At 42.7% G+C, this 27532-nt stretch overlaps 1 protein-coding gene across 3 annotated transcripts in view; it reads left to right on the top strand.

The window, feature by feature from the left end:
* Positions 1–9129, top strand: part of BST1 (bone marrow stromal cell antigen 1) — a 55606-nt gene extending 46477 nt beyond the window's left edge. Inside the window, exons 11-15 of one of the 3 annotated variants that reach the window (XM_080589955.1) lie at positions 622–704; positions 2443–2519; positions 3271–3363; positions 5652–5738; positions 7687–9129. In XM_080589955.1, coding sequence (XP_080446081.1) covers positions 622–704; positions 2443–2519; positions 3271–3363; positions 5652–5738; positions 7687–7768 — 422 coding nt within the window. In that variant the 3' untranslated portion in view covers positions 7769–9129. The remainder of the gene's footprint in view (positions 1–621; positions 705–2442; positions 2520–3270; positions 3364–5651; positions 5739–7686) is intronic. The other 2 variants (XM_080589956.1, XM_080589957.1) reach the window with 2 other exon arrangements.
* The last annotated feature ends 18403 nt before the right edge of the window (positions 9130–27532 follow it).

Below are 27532 nucleotides of genomic sequence, written 5' to 3'. Positions count from 1 at the left end.
CTTAGTTCTGAGGTTAATTTAAAAAAAAAAACACAACTTTTGGGCTACTGCTAAGACACCAAATTGCTTCTTGGACTAATGGTTACATCTAGCCCTCTTTATCTATATCATTTGGTAGATTCCTGTAAATTCAATAGGACAAACTGCAAAATAAGAATTCCGGTTCAAAGGGGTCCTGGCCATAGGCCAGTCACAGTGGTGGGGCAGTATGGAGGGACCCTGGGTTTCTGCTGCCCACACAATTCCTGCTTTGGTGCTTAAGGCTAGCAAGTTCTAAACTGGGCTGGAATTACAGGAAAAGTTGGGCAAATTAAAATTTTTCAACACAGTCAGAAAGTATTTGCCAAGAGCCAACCTGTTTCTCATCTTTAGAAATCCATCTTTTCCGTACTCAGTTTTCTGAGAACTATTTGCATACCAGGCCTCCAGCTGTCTCACTGAGACATGTGTGACTAAAGAGGAAGACCTTCGAACACATGCAAATTTTCTTCCCTTCTAGAGCCATTTCCTCATGTAGCCATCTTGCTTTGACAGGGGGCAAATCTTTCAAAGCGGTATTAATGTTGTAACAATACTCACTCTAGTCTTAGCTATTCTATAAATAAATGTACTTCTTCTCAGGAATCAACTACGAATCTTGTCCAAAACGGAGTGAATGTGAGAGCAACCCTGTCTCTGTATTCTGGAAAACGGCTTCCAAGAGGGTAAGATTTAGAATAAACCTCCCCTAGCCTGAGGATGTTGAAAGGCACTAACTTGCTGGCACTGTCAAAAATCTGAGTTTGCAGATTGGACTTAAAAAGTGGAATACTAGAAGTTCAAAGGGACTGTAGCATTAGGTGCCATAAAGTGTAGGTTTGGAAATCTGTATATTTTATATATTTTATATAAGTTGAACCGGCGTTGTCATCAGAGTTTGGGCATTCTTACTGTGGACAGAGGCTATACACCAGTGTCGAGAACAATACGTGTCAGACAGCTGGAGCTTTACAAATAAGACTTACAGTAATAATAACCCCCTCAATTAAATCACAGGGCCCAAACTGCTAAAATACAGTATCTTAGAGCTTGTTAGTATTGAGAGCAGCTCTCAGATTGGCACAGAAGTTTGCCAAGTGGCCAAAAGTGCCCTTGCAACTTCCCAGCATAAGCCTGAAGAGGACATCTTCCCACAGGGTTACCGTCCAACATTCCAATGCTGTATCCATCCATATGCACGTACCAACTCTGATCACATGCATGAGACCTTGCTAATCCGAGTTAAGCAGTTTGCCTGGCTTTGTTGAATCAGCACTTTACAGAATGCTCATTTCACACCTGCCAGAAAAAGAACACTCTCCTGGATCAGTTTAATTTTACATGTCTCAGAAGATTTTAGCCTTGATATGACTATTAATAGACGATTTCCAGGTGCAGAACAAGCTCAATGTATTGTTCAGCTCTTGTGTATGTAAGAAAAAGTCTACTCACTGTAAAGTATTGTTTTATGGGTAAACCAGCGTACATAAGGTTTCCAAGCTCAAAACAGTTTTGATATACAGTTCCAGAGTCTGGGAGGGAAAAACCACCATACAGAGTCAGGCTTGCTCAACTATAAGCCTTCTAGTCCAAATAAATTTAAGATCTACTGAAACTCATGCTTATTACATTGGAAAGTTACATATAATTAACCTCTCCTGTAACTCTTGAGAGCTGGGTTTGAGCCACATTGTTTATAAGTAAGAAGAATTGAAGGATTTGATAAGAACAGTCATTCTGTATTAAGCTTTTAAAAAATAATTTATTCTACTGATGGATTATGTATCTGGAGTACTGTGGGTTCTTTATGTTGTAACCTAATAGTCTTAAAGTATTTGGACACAAAGTTTTAAAGAATGAAAGAACAGCGATTAGATGATCCAGTAATTTAAAACTCAAACAAAACTTGGTGATGAGCTTTACTAAAACCACTGGAGGGAAAAATCCCAAGCCGCAAAAGCACACAGAGTGTGAGTCACAAAGTAACAAGTACTGCATGCTTTGCATGTCCTTAAACTTGCGGTACCTCTGTTCTGGCTCGTCCTCACGGCTCGAGTTAAGGCAGCCTGAGGATTTCTGCGTGTTACTGAGGGAGCAAACAGCCCCGTCAGACAGCTGTAGCTGCCGGTGCTCCAGAAAGCTGCATCCTCCCTTAAAAACTGAAAATCGTGGCAGCAAAGTTGTTATACCATCCCATGCAAGCTCGGACTGCCAATTTATGGCTGGTTAATGCAGCTTTATGGCAGTATTGCCGTAGTGTTTAGAGGCTTGTGTTTGCAAGGACATCTGTAAAAACCTTGGCCAGATCCTCTGCTTGTGTCAGTCCGTTCTGATGACATTGAAGAAGTTAATCTCTACTAGCTAAGAGACTTGATGTGGCACTGCCTGCAATGCCAGATTATAACATCCATTTGTTTTGTTTAGTTTGCAGAAGCAGCATGTGGTGTGGTTCAGGTGATGCTTAATGGATCGATAGAAGCTGGAGCTTTCAGAAGCAGCAGGTAGTTACTCGGCATCCACGTTTCTCTTGGGCATGCGTGTTGGTCAGCAGATCTTTGTCAGTGAGTCCCAGTCCCAGTGCAGATGGGATTTTGGTGAATTTATATAGGGATCTAAACTGTTGGCTGTTGTAGAGCTTATTCACTTAATTCCTTCTATACAGTGTCTCCAACTGAAATCCTTCTGAGGGTATATGGGTAGGATCTCCAGAATGATATTACTGCACAAAGTAGCTTTATTACATTAATTACATTAATTACATTACATTTATTACATTAAAGTAGCTTTATTAATCTGGGTTTGTACACTCATAGGAGTGACACTTCTAGCTGCTTGCGGAGCTGACTGGGTTTTTCCTCTCTAGACTGTGCTTCCTCGTGTTACCTGGAAGAAGCGTAGTCTTGAGTAATACAGAAAGATGAATACTGTGCTGGTCAGGAGGACAGCCATGTTCATTTTCCTTGTGCCAAACCAAAACCATAGCCAATAAAAGTAACAGGAGAAGAGGCACATAAGATGGAAAAACTTTAGCTTGTTTCCGTCTGCAGACAGTTTCAGAAGATCTCGTGAAAGTGAAATAAAAATGGGGAGAAAATGGGGAAAACAAAGTAATTAAATAGTCTATGAAAATCCAGCAAAAAGTTAACATTCTTTCACTCGGGATGACAGCAACACTAAGTGGTAGTAGTTGGGGAACATACTCTGAACTTCTTACTTAGATAACTAAGAATGTTTCATGTCCCATTCTTACAGCATTTTTGGAAGTATTGAGGTCTTTAACTTAAATCCAAATAAAGTCTCTGAAATACAGATTTGGCTTATGCATGACATCGGTGGACCCCAAAGGTAAACCAGTCTAATACAAAATGATTAGGGGTGAATGTCTGTCTAACAGTGACACTGTCTTAAACCTGCTCAGAAAAGCTGCTCTGTATTCAGTCTCCTAGCTGCTTACTTTACAGGAAATAATAACATTTTTAGTGTTGTTTTCTTTAGTATTTTCATAGTTACAGCTGGTTGCTTACAGCTAAGATACAATTGTATTCTTTTTGATTTAAAAAAGTCCCATGACTTTAAAATTCCTTATTACTCCAAATCCACTGAGCTCTACAGATCATTGTTACGGGTGCAGCACTTAAGGCACAGAGCAGGTTAAGTTTGCAAGGATGAACATCTGGAAGATACCTTTTTTTTTTTTTTCCCCCATAGAAATAGTATAAATATGCTGATCAGGTGACCAGAGCCATTTTGACAAAGTAATTTCAAACACTGGAACAGGTTGCCCAGAGAGGTTGCGGAGTCTCCATCTGTGGACATACTCAAAACCCAACTGGGTCCTGGGCAACTTGTTCTAGCTGACTTGTTCTAGATGATCTCAAGTCATCGTTTCCAACCTAAATGATTCTGTGGTTGTAATTTTTAATAATAAATCTGTAGTTGAAATACTTATCATGGAATTACTGATACCAGAACGGTGACCTCAGATCACATCTGAGCCTTTCTGAGTGACCTTTTCCATCCTGTTCAGATTCCCTGCAGAACTAGCACATTTCAAGCACCAAGCATGAAGTTCGGTGCCTTTAACCCCTGTCTTTGTGGTTCTGTGGTTCAAGTGGTTATAATGCACTGCTGTGGTTTCTCCTGTTAACAAGGACCCCACATGCCAGAGGCACCAGTTCTGACAAAGTGTGTCAGGAAGGAGGCTGTGGTGGTCTCGGGAATGAGTATGGACCCTGCAGAGACCCATGCTCAGGCAGTCTCACTCTCAGACAGTGCCAGCTCCAGTGTTGCAAGCCCTCCCCTAATATAAACACTGACTCCGAGGAGCGTTTCTCTGCCAAACAACCTGACGTGTCTGTCACAAGCACACGTCTGTCATGTAGTCAGCACGCCAGACGTATTCTGGTGTCCCATTCTGATGTCCCCCTGCACAGAGTTTTGCTGAAGAAAAGGACATAGAATATGTAATCTGTGCATGCGTTCCCCTGTACGTGGCACTTGATCCTTTTTGCCGTGATTTCCCAGCATCAGCAAATCTATCACATTCCTGCTTCTCAACAGCTTCAACAAGCTGGTACCCTGCCAGCCTTCCTGACACATCCTCTTCCCGTGCCAAGTTCACAACAGTTTCTTTTTTTATTTTCAACTTACTTCCAAGGAAGAGGAAGGGTAATATTTTATTCCTTTTATCTTCTGATTGTATCTCATGTTGAATCACTGATAAGATATGCTAAGTCTTGTGAACAAGGAAAAGCTGGCTCTGTTTTCCGCTGATGCCATGTGTTAGGAACAGTCCTTGATTTGTCCCAGTATTGTATTATTGTCCTAATGTGTGTGTGTCCCGTACTCTGGACCAAGAAGTGATTTTTTTGCCCAGGGTAACAAGTCTTTTGCAGTAGTTCTGCCTGCCTCTGACATTTGGCAGTCCTCTCCCTGCAACTTGAGGGCCCCTTGGGCTATTGCAAGCAAATTAAGATAAAGATCTCAAAGGTATGATATTGCTTGAAGCTTCATGAAACACCATTAGCTGGGTAGAACAGAAATAACCAAACTGGGGTTCTTACCAATGGAAAAATAGATGAAACAGACACTTATCGAAACAGAGTAGCAGCATCCAGCAGACTGAGCCAAACAAACAGGAGACCATCGTATCCTGCTTCCTCCCATGTTTTTTGCCTGTTTACACTGATCTTAAGTCCTACTCGGGAAGTAGCTGCTGGATTTTGTGATTGGTTTTTTTCTCTCTCATTGCACAGAGGACTCGATCCCTTTGTCCTTCCACAGATTTGAATGAGCCTTATATCATGTTCCTGTGGATGAAGGCCACCGGCACCTCTGGAGCAGTTCCAGAGTACACTGAACTTGTGAATAGTACTGAGTTATTTGCCATAGATAGCTTCCTGAAAAAACTTTTTGTATGAGTTAAACAATTGAACATCAAATAGTTTCTACAGGCAAATGCCCAATGGCAGCCAAAGCACCACACACCTAGATGGGCTTCACAGCACGTTAGCAAATCAGATTAATATCTGCTTTTTAAGAATCTTATCTCAAATAAAGTGACGTAGCATTGAATTCAGCTGAGCTTCTCGCACACTTGAGGAACACAAGTAACAGAAGACTTTTCTCTCCAGCGAGTCATGCTCAGGTCATTCCATACAGAGGTTAAAACGCATCTTAGAAGAACGAAACTTTACGATCACCTGTGAAGACAATTACAGGTAATTCTCGTTGGTGTCTACTTGCTAACATAAAACTAATACTACGTCTCCGTCTCTGCTTGATATCAATTTCCTGGTTTACAGCAAACTAGAGCAGACTCCCCTTTTGCTTCCACCACACCTTTTCAATGTGCTGTGTGCTTCTCAGGGCCTTCCACTCGTGCTGCAAAGCTCCTGTTGGCTGCGTCTGGAGCTTGCTTTCTGCCCTGCACTCCAGAAGGTCACTGCTGTTGGGCATGCTCGGCTGCCTTCAGAGAAGAAGCAATCCAGCCTCCTCCAACTCCTTCAGCTGACCAGGCTTTTACCTAGGATAATCAAAACCAAACAGGCAGCTTTCCTCCTGGCTGCATGCAGATAACACGCTGTGTCAAGGGTAGTCCTTACTTCCTTCACTATACTTGGAGCTTCCTTTCCATCCAGATACTTTGTCAGGGAGGGAGACACAGGACATGATAAGTATTATTAATTAGTATGATTCCCCTTGTCAGGAGTCTAGGAAGCAGAACAGCCCAAGTTCTGACTTGACTGAAATCTCTGTGTGCCTGCTGAGGAGTTACAAAAGCCTGAGGACCTTTATCCTTCTGTGTCAGTTCAGAGACCTTCACACAGAGGAAGAATGTTCTTTAGTGACATTAAAAAAGCAGCCAGAGTCCAGTTTTACTCATAAAGCTCTATAATCTTATCTTATCTGCTAGGAACAGCTTTTCAGAATGAAATAGTCATACTTCGATAAGAACCCTTCCAAAGTAAACAAACATTTCTATATATACCTGAGTTCACGACATTGGTTTTAAATAAGGGAAAGTTTGTCTGTGGAAGAGACATTTGCCCTATAAATACCTTTCGTGGTGCTAGGATTTTACTCTTGAAGGCAGAGTAATATATTCTTGTTCAGGTATTGCTGAACCTGATTAATGGGTTCTTGCACATTGTGAAGAAACTAACACTAGTGTAGTGCATACTTCTGCCAGAATCATGATGCTCATGGACTTGCTTTCTCTTTGAGTAACTGCAATCTTTAACCAATACTTCCAGGACTTGCAAGCAAATGCAAATAATTTCAGCCTAAGTTTAAAGAAGCTAAGGGACCAGGGAGAAAGAAGAAATATGTGGTAACTTAAGATCCCCCATGGCGCAGCACATGAAGAAACCTTCAACACCTCACAAAGAGTATGTTGCTGAGACTCACAACTCGCTTCTGAAGATAGAATAAGAAGTAGGGCTTTTAGTCAGCACTTAACTAGCAGATGCATAAACAACTATGTAGAGCAACATGGACAATTTTTTAAATTAGTATTTTGCATACAGAGCAATAATAAAATAAGTAATTTACACGTGCAGTAAAATCCTTCAGGATGGACAGGACAAGTTAGCATAATTCCTCTGAAATCATTGCAGACAGAACTGTGTGCGTCTGTATCAGCTCAGCATCTGGTGTTTGGTGCCACATAGAAATTGATGCTGATAATTACCTCTTGTTTTTGTCAGTGTCAGCAGTGTTTTCCACAAGTAACTCAAAAACCCGAGTCACTGGATGTACTTGTAACAAAACATCTAATCCTAAATAATATTTTTAGCAACAGCTGTACATGGTATCAGCAGGGGCTACCGCAGGATAAGCAGGATGATGAACTTCCAGCACGGCAGCAATTCCGTAGCCAGTGAAAGATATCTTCTTTTTCATATATTTTTGCTATGAGAGCGTTGCTGGCACGCAGTGAGTTCACTGCACCTCATAGCCACTTGCTCTTGTCCCCGATGCCTATAAACACCAAAGTTACCTTTCTGCAGCAGTGTCTAAAAAAAGTTACCTTAAGAAAAGACATCTACTTGATAACACACAGAGGTAACGTGCCCTTTGACTTTCATGTTGCATATAGTACCTGTGGAATTTCTCTGTTTTACTTGCACGTGGTGACTAAATATTTATTTTTATGTTTTATCCCAGGCCGGTCCAGCTCCTTCAGTGTGTACGTAATCCTGACCACCAGGACTGCAGGCTTTGCCCCAGCAGCATGGAAACTCCATGAAACAGGGTGCTCCACACTATTTGATTTTTTTAATTATTATCTGTGTGCAAAACTGGAAAAGACGTGGCTACATAGCTTAGAGGGACAAATAGTGCTATGGTGTACAGAGCCAATAACCAGCAGTCCTTGCTGTGATACTAACAGCCAAGTAGCAGGAGGTGGTACCGTACGTGTGATTCCTGTACACACATGAGCAAACAAGCATACTGTTTCAGGAGGGCCAGGGACTTGTTCGATGGTTGAGGGCAGAAGCTTTGTTCTGGTTTGTCCCCTCTCGTGCAGCTCCCATTGTGCACAGAGCACCAGGATAGGGCTCCGTGGGGCGTGCACAAAGAGCTTCCAGTGGAGACACAACTTGCCGTGATCGGTGTGCTGCCTTAGAAGGGCTGGAAGGGAAATGCCAGGAGCACATGGAATATCCCCCAGCAGGGAATATTGCCCAGTGTCACACATTATAGACACCAGCGATTTGTACAGGTCAGGGGAATCAATAAGGGAGGCCTGGGATTTCTCCTCCTGTAGCTGCATCTGAAGGTTGGAGGTTGCATTTATCGGGCAGTGGAGCCCCTGGAGTCAAGCAGAGCCAGGCAGGGCTCTGACCCTTCCTCCCAGGGACTGGGGCACCTCTGATCAGGCAAAGCAATGATGGAAGACATAAAGGAATTCTTATCTTCTAATGGGGAAACAGCGGAGCTGAGCCAAGAAGAGACCAGAAGCTGCTCAGAGCATTGCCAGCATCTGTAAGAACACATCTGGTGGGTAGCTGGGGAGAGAAAATAGCAAGACTGACTCAGGCATTCCCATTGAAATCCTACTGGAAGCATAGTTGTGGTTCAGGTTGCATTCTCTTCTTAATATAGCAGTAAGTGTGAGCCTTCCAGCTTTCGTAAAGGGCCCCTCAGGCCAGAGCTTGGCCATCCACTGGGATAGAGACAAACATCCAGAGGCTGCTGCAGTAAGGAGTCTCTCCTGACCTCAGGTGCTGAGGTGAAAGGTGAGGCCTTGCAGTGTATGACTCACAAGCAGAAGGTTGTAACGCCGTGTATTTTAGTGACCACGCAAGCTAGTATAACTTGGAGCACCTCTAGATAAACCTTTGCTCTATAATACAGGAGCCTGCACTGGGCTTGACCATACCCGAGCCCTTGCCCATAATGTTTACATGAATTGAAATGATTTTTATTTGCACTCTGTAATGTAACTGCTTAGATGCATTGACTCAGACATACATTAATACTTGTAAATAGGCTATTTCTGACTATAAGTCAAGAGTCAGTCTTCAAGCTCACTTTTGTACCTTTTCTGATGTAATATAAAATGTTGACTGTCAAATCAAGATCTCTAATAAAATTGCTAACGGCAAATGCTGTTAATTAAGTTTCACATTCTAGTTAACCTCAGACTGGACATGAAAATAAGCTGCTTCCTAAAAAAGAGGGAATTTTTGCATGAATTAAATGTCAAGAATAAATGGAATAATTTTACAAGCATTTCTGCAGAATGTTTAACTGTGAGAGTAAGAACTGACTCAGCAAACCAAGGAGAATTCATCTTTAGTTCTGTTCTTCCTTCCCAAAGTTTTTACCTTTTTTTTTTTTAATTTCTTTTTGAAGCTGCCTCCAGGCATTAATGAAGGAGTATGGCCCTGCCATCTCCATGGGGGTGGTGTGGGTGCTTAGCCCGAATTGAGGATGCATGGAAACTTGCAGCATTATTTACTGTCAGAATGTGTTTTATGCCTGCCAGCAGGGAGTGGGGATGGGACCAGAGGGGCAAGGGACAAGGCTGAGGCACAGGGGCAGCAGGGCCTTCAGCAATTGCCTCTCACTTGGGGCTGATCTGAGTTGAGAGGGAGGCCCTCCCGTGCCTCTGGCTATCTGAAAGCAGTTTGTTCCTTTCTGGGCGTGACCAAAGAACAGGAGGTACATGTCAAGCCAGGAGAAAAGTATGGTGTGCTGCAAGGGGAGATGATTGACAAATAGCTTGGGATTGTCTTGGTTTGATCAAGTTACGTTGAACTGTCCGCAGCACAGACCCGTTAGACATATGCTCAGATAGAGAAAATGTAGCCCTGTGACTATCAGCTAGGTATCTCTCAACAGCCAGAAATGCACAGGAAAAATAACTCAGAAATTCACTTAAAATATGAAACTCCCCATATACTTGCCCAGGAAAGCAGAGAAAGGCCTCAGGGCATATCCTCCCCAGGCTGCACCCTTGCTCCCTCCTCCATCATGTACAGAGAAGTTATTTAATTTGTAGGCAGTGGAAAGTGAAATATCCTGTCGTTATCTTGAACACAGATATCCATATATATATACAGTGTTCTCAGCCATATTAGTTAAGGAAGATTACTGTTCTTATCAGGGATTGCATAACAAAACTTTGAAAAGCAAATCTGTGCTTTTGAAAAAGGCAGTGCGCATTGAAAAGCGTGTAAAATGCCGCACTTTCACAGGGAAACCTGGCAATAAACCACAGTTACCATTAGGAGAACAACTGACCTGACGATCGCCTGGTTTCATTCCGATTGATTATTCTGCTGGCAAAAGGGGCTGCAAATTTTGTGGATTTGCAGGTGGAGGGACAGGGTGCAGGAGGCAGAACCCCAATGGCTCGTTTGCACTCACAAAGGGAGAAAAGTTTTTGTTATCCACGCTCACACGTCTGGCATGCCACGCAGACATGCCCTACCAGGCAAGTATCATTCCAAAGCCAATTGCTCTGCTGAAAACATGTAAACCAAAACACTCCCAAGCTAATAAAAAGTCCCAAATTCACAGACACCTAAATAAAAGGAAAAATTAAGCATGCATATTTTTTTTTCCACCGCATGGAAGAAATGTTTCCTAATCTAGTTTGAAACATGTCCAATTTTGAAAAAAATGCTTTCAACCTGATGAAGTGAATCTCTGTCACAACTTGTTCAAGATAAATGGGCTAGATCGTGCCCCAGGCCCATAGCAAACACTGCCAAGAGCACTGCTCGGAAACCCAAGAAGCACCCAAGTCATTGTGCGATAAGGTGGTATCGGCGCTGCGCCCTCCCAGAACCACACGGTGCCATGAAAGCTACTTCTGTGACCCTGTTACCCCTGTATTCGTGCTCCCTCAGCCTTTGATGTACTTAACCTGACTAGAGCCTGCTACTACTGCACTTATTTTGGAGATTAGGAAACTAATGAAACACAGAAAGATCTGTTCCCTTCGCCAGTCATTGCTTGGCCATAGGTATTTACCATGAATCATCGTGTTTGATTTAAAACATTTTGGCCTCTTGTAGGGTCAGGAGGCTCAGTAGGAGCAAATGCAAATAGCCTGAATTCCTCTTGGGTCCTTGCGCCTCATGTTTCTTCTTGGCTGACCCCAGGTAGCTCCCCCACCCTTCACTTGGGTCTCAGTCTCCCCACAGTCACCCTGCAGGGCCACAGGCTCTCTCCAAGACTCACATATAGGGAAATAAGTGAAATTAAGCTGACTTTCCCTTACAACAACCATTACAGGTCTAGAGGAAAAGCTAAAACCTGGAAACAAAGGTTTAAGCACATGAAAGGTAATAAATCTTACCCTCAAAGCCCCCCTTCCCCCCCCCTTTTTTTTTTAAGCTATTATCCTGCTTTCTTGGAATCCAAAATTCTTACCGCAGTGGCTGTAACCTAATCTATAGCCTTTGAAGAGGGGTTTTTGATTTTGTTTATATGTGTATTGGCGGCGTATAGCGCAGTGGATCTGGGTCCCCCTAAACACTGTCAATAAGGGACCGGTTTTGAAAGGGACTCTGGGCATAGCTGCAGCACTGCGGGGTCTGTCAGCCAGAGGCTGAACCTTCACCTCCACTGATCCGGGCTGCCCTTCATGCACGTGCCTGGGAAGACCCCCTGATACTCAAAACAGTGACCCTCAGGCATTTTCTTACCTAAAAGAGTCCCATAGCAGGAGTAGTAAAGTGAGATCAGCCTTCAGGTGGGAAAGCCTGCCAGGAAGATAGTGAAAACAGGCTGCATCTCAGAAACTCTCTTAATAACAATATCACAGGCTTAAGAAGGCAATTAAATGTGCTAACGGACTGATCTTTCCTATTAAGTAGTTTGAAAGGATTAATGCACTGGCTAATCCAACAAAATCACTTTGCATGTAGAACACAAAGATAGGTGACAAGGTAAAAACAATACTATGTCTGTGTGACAGGAGCAAAACCACAGACAATACATGACAGGAGAGCTACACCAATAGCTCACACAGGACTGGGAGACTCCAGGGAACAACGTTTTTCCATTCCTGCTCTTCTTGAAATGCTAACCAAACCAATGGTACTGCACTGCAACCAGACCTGGGCCTTCTGCAGCTGGGGCCCTAGGAATTAGAGCTAAAGGTCTCCTGTCTATCAGCAAAATCACATTGTGGGTCAGGCACAACAGGATGTAGCAGTTGTTTAAAAGTCACTCGGAGCTGCACCGGGATAGGTAGTACATTTATTCATCATGATGCTTTATATAGAGCTATATTTTTGTGCTGTAACGTGCTGCATACAAAGGCAGGTGACCAGAAGGGTCAGCCTTGCTTCCCCTGAGGACAGGTGTTCAGTAACATCACTGCGTGGCTATGTGCTTGGTGTACGGCAGGCAAACAATGTGAAAAGACTGAGAAGTGGTTTAGGTAAACGCAGACTACAGAAATAAACAAAACATCAATAAGGATAACAGTTCTTTCACTAAAATATTGCTAAAAACAGGAACCAGGAAAACAGTGCCAGTTTCCACAATTTTTTGTCAGAGGCTCATAATTTTCATGAGTAATAACAGACATTTCATACATGAAGAAATAAAAGAATAACAAATGTCTTGATAACTTTAACCAAGTTCTGGGACTGATGATCCTTTTTTCATTGCTGCCTTTTCCTTTGAGCTGTATTGAATGCACTGTGCAGGTAGTGATTCATTTCTGTGCCTCTGAGGGAATTGCTGTTTGGCACTGGGCAAACAATTTAATCTCCAGATTTGAGATTTCCTGCCTGAATGGGAGGAATGATGAGATCATATTTTTAAATGTTACAGTCACGAGGGTCATCATAGTCTCTCAGCTGATCTTACAGATGCTACAGCTTTTTAGTTTCATCCTATCGTGCCTCTGTTCTGTCCTGGAACTGCGCCCTAGGCTGGTGCGTCCTTTCCAGGAAGGCCGGTAGCCTTGTGCTCTCTGATAACGTCAGTCAATGAAGTACCCACTCTTCCCATGGTAGCTCGTTACTCAGCCTCATTATTGAAAATTAATCTAAACTTTGCCAATATTCATGTTCCAGCAACTTCTTTTTGTATCATGTGCTAAAGATTCTGGGGAAGTAATGTTCTGGGGAACGGTAGCTTCTCCTGGTGAAAGGAATTCTCCATCCAGACACTTCTCACTCTTTTTTTGGTGAATTAAAGAGATCAAACTTTTTAAACATAGGATAATATGTTTGCTAGAATTAGTGACTTTTTACTTCACCCTCTCACATTCGTTATTATTATTCTTGCAGTGCAAAGAGACATCTTATATCCCCTGTGGCATGCTGATTATTGGGCTAGATTGACGTAGCTAGATTGAAATTCAGTCCTTCTTTTTGTTGGGTTTATTGCTGATGAGTCATAGCAAAATGATTACAGAAAGTCACAGGTTTATTGGAGCAAAGTTGAGAGGCAGATTCTTTACTACTGAAAAACAAATCAGTTGTTACTCTAATGTGCCCCAGCAGAAGTGGGGGGACTCTGTGGTTAAAATATTCAGCTGCAGGAACGGCAGCCTCTCTTTCAAGTGCGCCTTTCATTTCATCTGTTTTACACATTCTTTCATGACACAACATCAGTTAACACATTAGGGTAGACAAAACTTTTTTCAGTCTCATACCAAAATGCATTTTTACCGTACTACCTTGGTTAGTTTACTATAAAATACCCTTTCACTTCGATTACTAGTCCAAATGCTCTAGCTTAACAGAACTATAGCAAGTTGATTTTTCTTTTCTAGTCCAGTCATTTTATCACTCCAAACTTCTTGAGAAAGAGCATTTCTACACAGCAACATACCTGCAATACAGATTATGTGTATCAAAATGTATTCATTAGCTTTTCTGAAAACCAAAAAGACCTCACCAGCATCAACACATCACTATCTCAATTTACCAAGAGAATAACAACAATCCTGGCAAGTTAAAGACATCCTTACCAATGTCTGAGATGTCTCCTAATGTAAAAACTAAACTAAAGCACACAAAGTCAAGGAAACCTAGCTGTAGGCCTGCTGATGCTCTAGAGTCCTCTTTAACTCCCGAGCCCTGCCCCAATGCCACACGTTCTGTATGACCATAATTCTATTCTCTTTTCCTGTTTATGTCTAGTTTCTACTCAGTCCCCACAGAAAACAGAGATCCTCATACGTAAATGAGATGGAAGGCACAAGCACATGGGCTGTGGAATATAACTGAACACTGAAGCAAAAAAAAAGATAATCAACACTTCAAAGAAGATGAGCAAAATCACTTAATATCTGCTGTCTTTTCGGTTTGGATTGCTGTGCTCACAGTCTCAAAGTATTACGTGAAAATAAATGAAATAGAGATAATTTATTGGAAGATGACTGATTTTGATCTGGGGATGTGCAGCACGACAAATTACGTCAGTGCAAAAGTAATCGCTTTCTAATTTAAATGTCAAAAATTATACAGCTCCCCAGCAGAAATATTCTATTCTGCATTTCGAAAATTGCCACTCTGTTCACTGACATTATGTTCAATTAGCTCAGGCAAGGTTACTTCGGCTGAGTTTTGGCATGATAAAGCTAGACATAGTAAATTAAAAATGGGTAGGAAATTATTTATATAATCTCCTCCAGTACTAGTTTCAGCAGTGTGTGAGTTGTACTAAATATTAGTGACAGTGAAAGTAGAAAATGCCTGGGCTGTCCCGTGAGTTCCTAGGCACTTAGTGGTAAATACACCCAGAGCAGAGACTATTGCAAAATATTCCTAGCCAGAAGTAAGAATTTCGTTATCATCATTGCCTGAATTCAGTAAAAACTCCTTTTTGCACTGACAGGAATATTTCAGTTAATGATTACTGGGGCAGAATCCAGCCTTTTCACAGACTCACAGAATGGCTGAGGTGGGAAGGGACCTCTGGGCATCCAACCCCTGCTCCAGCAGGGCCCCCAAAGCAGGCTGCCCAGGACCGTGTCCAGGTGGCTCTTGAAGATCTCCAAGGAGGAGACCCCACAGCCTCTGGGCAACCTGTGCCAGGGCTCTGTCACCTGCACAGCACAGGAGTGCTGCCTGGTGTTCAGGAGAAACCTCTTGTGTTCCAGTTTGTGCCAATTACCTTTTGTCCTGGCACTGGGCACCATTGAAAAGAGGCTGACTTCATCTTCTTTGCGCCCTCCCTGAAGGTATTTAATGACTTTGATGAGATCCCCCTGAGTCTCATCTTCTCCACGCTGAATATCCCCAGCTCTCTCAGGCTTTCCCCATAGGAGAGGTGCTCCAGTCCCATCATCATCCTCATGGCCCTTCACTGTATTTTCTCCAGCAGCTCCAGGTCCCTCTTGTACTGGGGAGCCCAGAACTGGACCCAGCACTCCAGGTGAGGCCCACCAATGCTGAGTAGAGGGGCAGGATCACCTCCCTTGACCTGCTGGCGATACTTGGCCTAATGCAGCCCAGGATATCATTAACCTTCTTTGCGGCAAGGGAACATTAGTTCAACATGATGTCCACCAGGCCCCTCAGGTCCTTTTCTGCCAAGCTGTTTTCCAGCTGCGTGACCCTCAGTATGTACTGGTGCATTGCGTTGTTCCTGACCAAATAGGAAACAGCACAGCTCCCACACACGTGGATGGAGCAGCACTCTTCGCAGAGTGACAGTGCCCGGTCCGTGGCATTCTAGGATTCATGTAGGACACCATTCCAAGGGGCAGTTCTGGCAGTGGAAGAGTACTCAGAGAAGGAGGGCACCAGCCATTGCCTAGGCCCGCTTGAGCATCTCAGACCTGAGGAAGGGAAAAGAGGAACTACTGCAGGAAAATGTCACCCAGGGGCTGAACAGGAGATCCATCATCAGAGACCCAGAAATAAAAAGCTGGAAGAGGAGTGAAGAAACATGATGTGTTGTAGGCAATGGTGAATTTTTCTTCTTGGTGTGATTGTCAGGATTTTTGGTTGCCCCCAAGAATACGTAAGCCTTAGAAGAGTTCAATGCCTGGAGAAAAGAATGTACTCTCTGGAAGGTTTCACTGTGGACGCTGCGTCCGTAACTGCAGTAAGGAAGCTTCTGGAGAGCAGAGTGGGATTAGCCAGCCTCTCTGACTGCTTTCCCTTTCAGCACCCGTCAATGCCCTTCAAAGAGCCACATTTCTGAGATGCTTAGCATACTGGCAGATGCAGGGAATTTAAATCTAAATTCAGTGCTTGAATGAAATGTTTCAGATTTATTGGCAATGTGCATGCATTATTAAATAGGGTGACAGAGTAGCATGCTAAAGGTCTAAAGATCTTATATTATTGTAATTAGTTTTCTCTGCCATGGATATACTGACTCAAAACAGGTCTCCGCAAAGCCACAAGCTCTTGCTACCAACCGAAACAGAACCAGCTGTCCCCTGTAGAAAACAGTGCTTCTTGGGATGCTCTTGCCTATAAAATTCATGAGATAGCATCAGGTAAAAGCTCTTTTACTGGCCAATACTACTTGTAATTTTCTGGCAGTCATACTGAAATGTGAGTAACATTGGATATTTGACCTGTCAGCCTCAGCTTTAACGTTTTAATTTTCTGTAGACAGGATCACCATCAGCAGGTTCTGTGGACAACGTGCTGCTTGTAAGGCACGGGGCTATTTTGTATGTTTTGAGTAAGTCTTTGTGGAAATAGCACAGAAATAACAGAAACTCCATGTGTGACCTATGTCACCTTAGACAACAGCACACATCAAATGCATGTGTTGCAAGTAGCATGGATAAGATTAGCATTTGTTTCACAGTACCATAAAGCTGCTGCAGGCTTTTAAGTGCTCCGTTTCCTGTAACAGGGCTACTGCACTTGCCTCTGGGTGCAGGCAGCATGTGAAATGAGGTCAGTATGTCCAGAATCTGTTAACGTACTATGTGTGTGCTGTTTTCTTCCTGCGCTGTACAAACCACTAGATGTCCAGAATCCTAGGTAAATGCATGAAGTTCTCAGAGAAGTCCAAGACAGCACTTCTTGATGGAAAAAGAGATGAAGTTCAGGCAAGGCCATGCATATTGCTCTTCTAGTTTATTATTATAAATACAATTATTATTCTAGATACAATTATGTATTGGGTTTATGTGGCAAGGTTTTGGTAGCGGGGGCTGCAGGGGTGGCTTCTGTGAGAAGAGTCCAGGAGCTGCCCCATGTTAGATAAGGGCAGGTTTCATCCAGCTCCAAAGGGATCCGCCGATGCCCAGAGCAGAGCCAATAAGCGATGTTGTTTGTGCCTCTGCCTTTAAGAAAAGGAAAAAATGCTGATGTGACACAGCAGCTGGGAGAGACATGAGTGAGAACCAGCCCTGCAGCCCCCAAGGTCAGTGCAGCAGGAGGGCAGGAGGTGCTCCAGGCACACAGCAGCAGTTCCCCTGCGGCCTGTGGAGAGGCCCCTGGTGGAGCAGGCTGTCCCCCTGCAGCCCATGGGTCCCACACGGAGCAGATCTCCACGCTGCAGCCCGTGGAGGAGCCCCCGGTGGAGCAGGTGGATGTGGCCTGGAGGAGGCTGCGGCCCATGGAGAGCCCCCGCAGGAGCAGGCCCCGGGCCGGAGCTGCAGCCCGTGGAGAGGAGCCCACGCAGGAGCAGGGGGTCTGGGGGGAGCTGCTGCCTGTGGGGGACCCGTGTTGGAGCAGTTTGCTCTGTATTTTGCACATAATTCCTGTCCCAGGCCTTACTACTGCTGATCCAAAATGCCAATAACTTTCCTTGTCAGGGGACTCTATTACTGCTGCTTGCGGTTAAGCACTACAAAGATTTAGGTAGTATGTTACATGCAGTCAAACACGTCCCTCATATATCCTGAGGCATTTCATCTTTCTTAATTACCAGATTATATATATTGAATAAATAATGAATAATTGTAGGCTTTTGACTAAACTGAAATCTCAGACATGGCTGTTCGAATTACGCCATTCTATGCTTGATCCATCTCTCCATATGGATAGCCATTAAACAAAATGTCTAGCAGTGGGTACCACTGGTTGAACTTATTGTTATATTATCACTGCTCTTTCCTTTTTCCAATTTTTTGGGGTTGAATCAATTATTTGTACACCATTGTGCTAAGTGTGGGCCTATTCATGCAGCATTTAACCTGAATTCATCCTATAGTAGGAGCCACCAGGAAGGTTCAGTGACAGGGATTACCAAAGAGACTGTGCCTCCACCTATGAGAGCTTTTGTGGAGTATGGTGTTTTGTCTCTAAGGCAGGATGGATGGTGCAGACCTGCTCAGCTGTCAGTGTCAGCTGGAAGTCTAAAGCAACAGGAATGACAAGGACAATATTGATGTAGTGCAACATACAGACTGGAGTGAATGATATGTGGCTGTAGAAGGCATGAAACTTTTTGAATTGTGCAGAAAAATGAAGTCAATGCATGTGTATTTTAAAAGTTCACATAGTGGTGACCTGTATTGCCAGCTTGCTTCATCTGCTACATCCATTGTTCATAGATTTTGAGGTGCTGACCACGAAGAAGGCCCATGAATTTCCTTGTGGGTGAAAAAGAATATTTTTCAAACCCTTTTCCCTACCTGGCAGCTCACCAGCAATGATGCCTTCATCAAACAGGCTTCACTCACGCGGTGGCTAGCATCTCAGTGGGAGGTCTCCTCAAAGTTCAGTGAAGCAACCTGGTTTCTGGAAAGAGTAAAGAAAAGCGTTGTTCATATGTGCTGCTCGATGCCAGGCAGATGTGTATGCAACATGCAATAAATCAACTTGGAATAAGAGGAGCACTGGTAATTGTTTTTCCACAATGATATTAAAAGGAGATTTCTTTTAATGCTCTAGCCTGGAGCCTCTGAGGCCCCTGAATGGTCTGCATTGCAATGCACTGCTCAGACTGTGCCCATTATTTGTGGTTTCCTGTGCAACAGCAGTATGTCTTTGGTGATTTAGTGCCAGGTAACAACATGACAAGGAGCACTTGCACTTCCCCCATCAGAGCTCTGAAGCATAATTCACCTACTTTCAACTCATCAGCTGATGGGCCAAATCCAAAGACTCACAGATTCTATACAAATGTCTTTTCTTATAACATTCAGAGTTCAGAGTTCAAGTTTTAGACCCTACTGGTTGACTTCTGAGGAGAAAAGGCATATTTGGGAGTACATGTATGTATGCCAAAATTATTGGTCTAAGCCAAGTTCACATTCTCTTAGTTTCAGAACTAATTAAAAAAAATAAAAATAAAAAAAATGTTTCCATTGTTCCCATGGGTATCATCCCAAATACAGAAGAGAAAACAGGACCGCAAGGTTGTCTAGTCCCAAAGGCGTTTCTAGCAAACAAGAGGTATGTTGTAGCCTCCTGCATGCCTGCGACTGGTAGATGTAATCTGAGGTGACTGTGATCAGCAGCTTGCAATTGGACATGACTACTTGCTGGTTGCAGAAACGAGAACATTTAAACTAGTGGGAACATGCCTATAGGAAACAAACATTTCAAGTGTTGCTGCAAACAGTGAAATCTGTTTCTTTCTGTAGATAAACGAGGAAGGATATTGTGACACAATAGGAGCCACTGGATGAGACTGTTGCTCACTGCCAACAATCCGTGTGAGCTCTGGGCTGCAAGGGAATGTCACTTTTAAGAACTTCCCATCATCAACAAAAACCAGGAACAACCAGCCCAAGAGTGGGACTAACACTCCATGATAACTGCATATCCCAGTCGCAATACCACCCAGAATAAATATGCTTGGAATTTTAGGCACACAACTATTTTACATGATTTATATGGTTTATGTGAGCATTTAATCTTAAATTGCCTTCTTTCAGACATTTCTGTTCACTTGTCTTGGTTACATAACCTGCATTATGATTTTAAGTTGCCAAGAATTTTAAGCTGATTTCTTTTGCTTGTAAATTAAAGCTGTTTGGTGGATTTAATTAATAGAGTGGATGGTCCGCTGGACTGACAATTTTAATAGGGCTGTTGGATTACTTTTATAGACTGACTCTGCGTTAGGTCTGAGTTCTTCCAGAATCTAGATCTGTTTGGATTCCCACTCTATGGTTGTTCATATTGCTCATGTGCAGCCATACACCCACATAAGCACTTCTATCTTCTGGAGGAACTGGGAGGCCAATACAACTGCTGACATTTTCAGCTATTGAATAGCGTAGGTGCTGGTGGAAATCTTGAAGGGTGTACAAGGAGAGCACTGTTACGTTCAGACAGGCAAATCAGAAGCTGCAGTGAAATTGATTGCTCCTGGTCAATTGGCTTCATGATGTTCCCAAGTGCAATTCCACTGTGACCCAAAGAAATGAACACTCAAACAGTAAATTCTGGAGCCAAGTTAATACTTAATGTAAGTCCAAAAAATTGAATGCCCTCAGAATTGGAACAGATTTAACCTACAAATATGCTGTGTTGATATATGGTCTTAGGTAAGTTATTTCAGTCTTCTGACTCTGTTCTCCTATATGGAAAACAGAAATAATCTCGGTAATATGAAGGTAGCCATTCATTGATTGGCTCTGCCCTCTGTTCCCCAAAAACATGAAGTCTACCTTCTGAACCCTGCAGATATTAAAACCAGAAAAAATCTATCTTCTGAGTAAAAGTCTCCTGAGATTTCATTTTTACAAGAATCGCAACACTGTAAATACTTAAATTGTGTGATTTTTCCCTCAGAATCTGTCTACACGCACATGCACTCCTGCATACACACACATATGTATATGCATCTTGACTCTTGCACTTGGAAAAGTAGAAGATTGCCAGCAGGAAATAAATGTCTGTCATTTCTTCTGCTTGTACACCTCAGTACATTTATTTTTCTTCATTGATTATTGAACGTTGCTAGTCATGAATTTTCATGTCTACACAGAGTTTGAGTTCTCATCTACCTGACTTGGTTTTGGGTATTTCTGTGCTTCAGGCTTAAAGTAAACTATCCAGACCAGCCTTTCAGTGGCCTGCAGAACAGAATGCCCAGGCAAAAGAAGTTTTGAATCATTTTGAAGGTGTTAAGGTCGGCTTATTGAGCTGGGCCTTCTGTTGTTTTCCTGCACAGAGGTGAATTTCTCTCTGCATGAATGAAAGTCTTTGATATTTCATTGTTTCTTTTGCTTTCTGCTGACTTTGACTGATGGCAGTAGTGCAGAAAATGGTTTAATTACAGCACCTGGCTAGCATTCTGCAGATGTATGAAATGCTGCTGATTTTTGTGTAACATCTTCTAAGAGGCAAATCTTCCTGTCATACATGGCAGAATCAGCTTTCTCAGAAGTTGTAATTTCATAATCAAAAGACATAAAAGGGGGATATTGGTCAATTCTACCGAGTCTACCTTTTTTCCCCAAAAAGCCCCCAGATTGTTCCAATTATCCAAACTTGAGCAGAAGGGAAGCTTCTATTGTACCCTTCATTTTGTCTTTCTCCTCTCATCTTGCTGTTTGAATTCATAACCTGTAACATTCTCTAAAATTTCCTGACATATCTACTGCCAGGAAAAAAAAAAAAAAGAAAGAAAAAAAAAAGTAGCAGCTTGGTATTTATCTGAGCAGAACAAATCTAGCAACTGTACAAATACTATTCTGAATTAATTCCACAAGCTCCCTTGATGAAAAACCTGAGAGCAACTTGTTTTGTCACACAAATAGCTAACAAGCGAACATTAGGAAGTCAATATTATGTACTGCAAAAACTATCAATCCTTTCAAACCAGATATTTCAGTCAAACATAAGGAGAAAGCTGTGATCCAACACTATCATCATTTGATATCCCATTGTCAAAGTGAAAGATTTATTGCCTGGACGTACTGTTCGGTATGCTGCCCACAGCCATGAAGAAACCAGAGCTGCATGTTTTTGGGAACTGAAGAACTTCCTTACCCATCAGGTCATACTGCCTGAAGTGTTTGCTGAGCTCATGGGGCACCTGCGTCTTCTATTCATGAAGAAACCGAAAAGATATGACTCTTTAGGAGAGAGCTATTGGCAGTCTTCACTTGGACCTTTGTTACTTTCTCCTTTGGTCCTGTTTTCAGTTGTTCGATTACTTCTTTTTGGAAACAGTTAATTATTTGGGCACCTCTGACTTACTGGTCAGTAATAAATTACAGTAGCTATTTCAAAGAGTAAAATTAATCCTAATGACAGGCTATTAGCCAAATTTACTTCTAGGTAGTACTTACATAAGCCCAGAGGAGCTCCATTAATACTGACACACATCCCCAAAAGCAGTGTTTTTATGTAAATGAGTGAACAAAAAGTAAAACACAGGGAGTCTCATGGAATAACAGTAGAATGTTTTCAAATGCAAAGGAGAAGCCAAATTCAACATTCATTTGGCTAGAGATAGGAAGGGTTATATGGATACTGGTGCTCCATAGGAAGGTGAGTCAGTTTTCATCTAAGTAAATCTTGTGCTGCTTCCAAAGACTGAAGACAATATACTAAGTACTGGAAATGTCAGCTATACCCTTGCCAGAACTAAACTACAGGTGCAAGCAGGGGGCAAATTCAGAAGAGCCGTGCAAGCATGATCCTGTATCATCATCTCCTACTAAAAACCTAAATCCAAGCATTAAGGTAACCTCAGTACTGCAATAATAGGTACTGAAAAATTAGGAAAAAAGATTGTCTACAATCTTTTTTTAGGGAGAAAGGCTCAAAAAGCTAATAAGCACCTGTTAGCTCAGGAGCTTGTAATGACTCACCGACCCTAACTAAACCTGCTCTAATATGATTTTTCTTTTTCCATATGCTCCTAGCATATTTCATGTGTTCTTCTTAGAGAAGAAAGAGACATGAATTCATGTGCTGTTATTCTGGAGCGATCTTGGTTTATGACAGGTCTTCTTTGGTTCTTTCATTCCCACAAAGGCCTGTAAAACTAGTTGCTACTTGAATGAAGATATGGGGTAGGCTCATAAAGTCAAGAAAGAAATATTACATTTGATAGCAGTGGCATCCAGCTAAACTTTGCCAGCATTTGGAAAGGGAAACTCCCCTAGAACTTTTCTTGGAAACATACTCCAGCTGGATAAGGAAAAACTACATACTCAAAGTCTGAGAATTATTTTTAAAATCATGACAGCATTTTGGTTTACTTCTGATAATCAAATTATTGTCTAAAATAGGTCGTCTTTTTTTTTCTTTCTTTTACTTACGGGATTTTTTTTTTGTGACTGTCCACTATACTGTGAATAAAGTACGGTAGTATGCTGAAATCAAAATAGACATAAATTACCATTCAATCTTTTTTTTTTCTCTGTGAATTATAATTTTATTCATCACTAAGCATCACTCCTACAGAATCTCATGTGATCATTTCTTAGCATTTCTTTTGTACACATATTTTCTTTATTTTTAGTTTGAAAAACCACATCAAGTTTACATATGCCATTTCTATTCGTACTGCTCCAGTTCCATGACCCGGAGCCTCTCACTGCATATTGCCAAAGCTGCACTGGACTGAAATTCTAAGAAGGGTTTGGACAGCAGAGTGGAGTTACCTAGCTGGACTCTGGCCAGGACACCATCAACTAACATCTTCCCTCTTACAGTGACGGTGACCTGGGAGCTCAGACACCCCCGTAGAGCCAGCACCCTGATTGTTAACACAAATGGGGTTCTTTTAACCCAAACACCCCATCTGCAGCAACACACGCAACCCCTAGCGAGCTCGTGGATTGTTTCTGAGACAAAACTTTATCTGAAGTCATACACAAACCAATATCCCCTGATGCCCCAGCTTTTCTCTGCCCACAAACTGGCCTCTTTAGCTCACGTCTGTGCTTGCACATGTAAGTGAGGCGTTCAGAATCTCTGAGATCAACACTTAGCTGGAGTCTTCGCTGCGGGACACTGAGGTCTGTAGGCTGCCACATGTACGGAGCAAAGACCATGCTCATGTCTAGAGACATAATAGACAAAGCACAACATTCCTGGAAGCTTGCACTGCAGAGAACTGGAGCCGTCCTTTACAGGGCTCTTTGGAACAAGGAATAGGAACAGAGCTGCCACAGCACATGTATCTGTTGGGATTCAGCTGCTGTGGAGTAAAAAGCAGTCCAGGGTTTTCCAGGGAATCACACCACCTCTGGAGTGACTCTGGAAACCACATCACCTTTAGGCAACAGATGCAAAGGTAGCTCATGTTATTTAAAAAATATCCTGTTATCTAAGCACACTTAGTACATATAATTAGTGCACGTATTATGGATATACAGAATACATTACTGTTACAGATAATGTTGTAATTCCTGGATTTTAAGATCCATTTTAACATCAAACATTCTGGCTGACAGGAGCAGCGCTCCCCTCCCCTGGCGTACACGAAGCACCACCGAGTGCTTATATGTGCATGCTCACAGGCAGTTTTGGACATGTTTCAGCCTCTCATTATATAACCAAGTCCCTTTGATGTGTCTGTTTGTTGCCTGGAAATCAGTGTCAGACTTCCATGGTCCCTGGGAGCCTCAGGTTAATTAAGGTTATCATTTCTACATGGTGCCAGGTATGATCAGCGACTCAGGCAGCCAGGTGGCTGCAGCCTCATGGGAAGTCCTCACAGTTTTTCCACTTCTTCCTTATCACTTCTTTGTCTTAAAACAGCTATTTCAGGTGGAATCAGTAAGGAACTTTGGAAGAAGGACCAAAATGTCCTTCTAAAACCGCCATGTGTCCAGTGTCTGATAACTGCAACCCTGCCAGGGTTCTTGTACTCTGACTTCTCTTTGGTTCTCTGAAGAGATGTGATGACTGCAAGTTCAGTTCAAAGTTCCCCTGCTCTTTCAAGGGAGGGAGCTGAAAGAAGCTCAAATACATTAAAACACGGTGGTCTTGGGACCTGTAGGATTTATTTGACCATCTGTGGTGCTAGTGGGCAAGGAGCCGTGCGTGTTCCAGCAAGGGATGAGAGGGTACCACTGCCCTGGTGATGAGATTGGGCTGGAATGGCCTCAAAGCTGGGTTTTCCCATTTGATCGAGCCCCAGCGTGCTAAACAAATTGGTGTCACTCTTGGAGGTAGCCTAGAGGAACACGCAATATAATATATGGAAATGGAACAAAATCCAGGCACAAGCATGGAGGAGGTGCAGCAGCTACCAACAAGTATCGAGCTGCCTTGCTCAGGGCAGCATCAGAAAAAAAAAATAAGGTAAAGGTGGAAAAGGGAGTGGAATTTGTTATCTAGGTTCAACTATGTCTACATGGCTTGAGCACAGCCGTGTAAAATGTGTCATGTCTGAACATTCAGCCTCTGCAACGGTTGGCCAAATTCGGGTGAGGTGATATCAGGCGGTAGGTACTCATTGGCCCCCTCGGGGAAAGAGGAGGGCAGGGCCCTCTTGGAAGCAGGAAGGTTGAGTCACTGGGCTCTGTTCTCCTACGAGCAGTCATGCAACACGAGAGATTAGATGTGCAATCTGTACTGCTGCCAACGTGGTAAACGAATAAAGGAGGTTGCAAAAGAAACGGAAACTCATTAAAATGAAATTGTGCGTGAAGTGGGTGGAAGCCATACTATAGAAAATAACAGAAGAATAAAAAACTTTAAAAATAAAGGAGCCAAAATTTTACAGATTCTTAAGTTACAGAACATTGCCAGAGCTGTTTGTTAGGCACTAAAAATATCTCCCCGCTTCCTAGTGACTACAGAGTTACATCTAAAATTTTTTAGATTAGAGTCATACACTAACAACTAACTTCACAAAAATGTTTAACTTTGAAAATTTTCTCTCTTCTTCTTTTAACAGTTTTTAGTTTCTCTGAAGTTTGGTGAGAGTTTGAGAATCTGTAGGAGTATGTGGGGCTTGAGTCCACCTAAAAAATCATCCATAATCTAAAGGGATTACCAAATGTATTAGCATTCCACGTTGCAAAAACAGGGGAACTCCCTGAAGTTTCTTTATCTCTGAAGCAAGAATGAGTTTTCTATCTTTAAAAGCCCTATCTGTTCCAAGTAAACATTCACATTATAATACCTAGGGTTTTCTAGAGAAACAAACTAAATTACCTAGAAAGTAAGGTACATTTTTCCCAAAGATGCTTCTGACAATTTTAAAATGCCTAGAAGACATATGGATACTTTCAAAGCCAATTACATTTGTTCTTGTCGTTCCTGTCCAGAATGATCTAATCATGAAGAATGAGAAGGGGACCACTGGAACTCTGAAGACCCCTGAAAACCTCCCATTTCAGCTTTTCTCCTCGTGAAGATTGAGGTCACACACTCTTCCTATACATCATTTCCCCATGTGTAAAATGAGGCTGATTTTTCCAGGGGGCAGAGATCCTCAAGTGTTGAATACGGTAGCTCAGAGGACTCGGGCTGCACAGACATAATTTAAATCCGTTCATTGCTTTCACTGTGTTCTCATTTGTGCTGCTACAGAAGGTGTCAGAAAACTCCATACCGCCATTAAGAAGCACAGAACGGAGCTCAACAATGAACTTCAGAATGATCACAGATCCTGAGATGAAGAACACCAAGAAATATTTTATTTATCCTGACCTGCTTGCCTCTAGAAGCACTAACGTTATACTGACCTAACTGGCCCTGTAAAAGCCCAGAACAAAGCACTCACAGGTAATTGTTGTCAAGTGATTGCTTTGTAGATGCAGGCCTGAAACACAAGGCTTGGTAAGTGTTGTGAAAGCTTACATGCACTTAGCATAGGTCTCTGCAGTCACCGAAAAGGCTGCTCATGAAGTTAGACTGCAGCCATGCTTTTCTTATACCTTGGTCTTCTGAAACGTGCCCTTCTAAAGAACACCCAGAACTACATATACATGGAATTTTAAAAATCCAGTCCTTCGGTTGAGACAGTTTTGATATGTCCACTCTCACATTAGGCCACTTTCCAAGAGAAAGGGGTGCACAAAAATCTCCTTTTTCTCCTGTCTTCCCTGCTGCTCCACACTGTCCATGTAGGATGCTGGAACAACCCCATACGTCACAGCTGAAATGCACCCTGGAAATATTAAGATTGGGCATTTTCCTCCTGGGAAGAGGCACGCATGGAGATAAAAGTCATTCCTGAGGAAAAAAAAAAAAAAAAAAAAAAAAAAAAAAAAAAACAAGAGGACACGGATGCAGAAATATAATGCATCGCTGGCGAAGAGAATGCAGGTCCCACACATGGCTCCGGGTGCTGACAGTCCCGCACGCAGCGATGCGACTCACGGCTCTGGAACCCCCGGCTGGAATTTGCTCTGGGATATGTCACTGGCTCCGTGTGCGAGGGTGGCCAGCAGCCACAGAGAGGAGAGCAGTGCCTCCTGGCAGTGCGGAGGGGCGGATCGCACATCAGGCAACCAACTACTCACAGTAATACTCGTGAGGGTAACAGCAGCTAATGGCAGTTGGGATTCAGCATTTTCCAAAACGCCTGGAACAATTAAGCCTTTTTATCCAGCCTCGTCTAGTGCTCTGGTTGTGATCTGGGACTACTATACAGGTGTCTGGAGATCAGGTTAGATATTCATAATGAATTGCTACAGCATATGATTGCTGGAGCCATAGGTGTGCTCCTCATCCTTCCTCTGCAA

Source organism: Anser brachyrhynchus (assembly GCF_964034855.1).
Source record: "Anser brachyrhynchus genome assembly, chromosome: 4".
NCBI lineage: Eukaryota > Metazoa > Chordata > Aves > Anseriformes > Anatidae > Anser > Anser brachyrhynchus.
The sequence above is the reverse complement of the archived record's forward strand: the minus strand, read 5'-3'. Positions and strand labels throughout refer to the sequence as shown.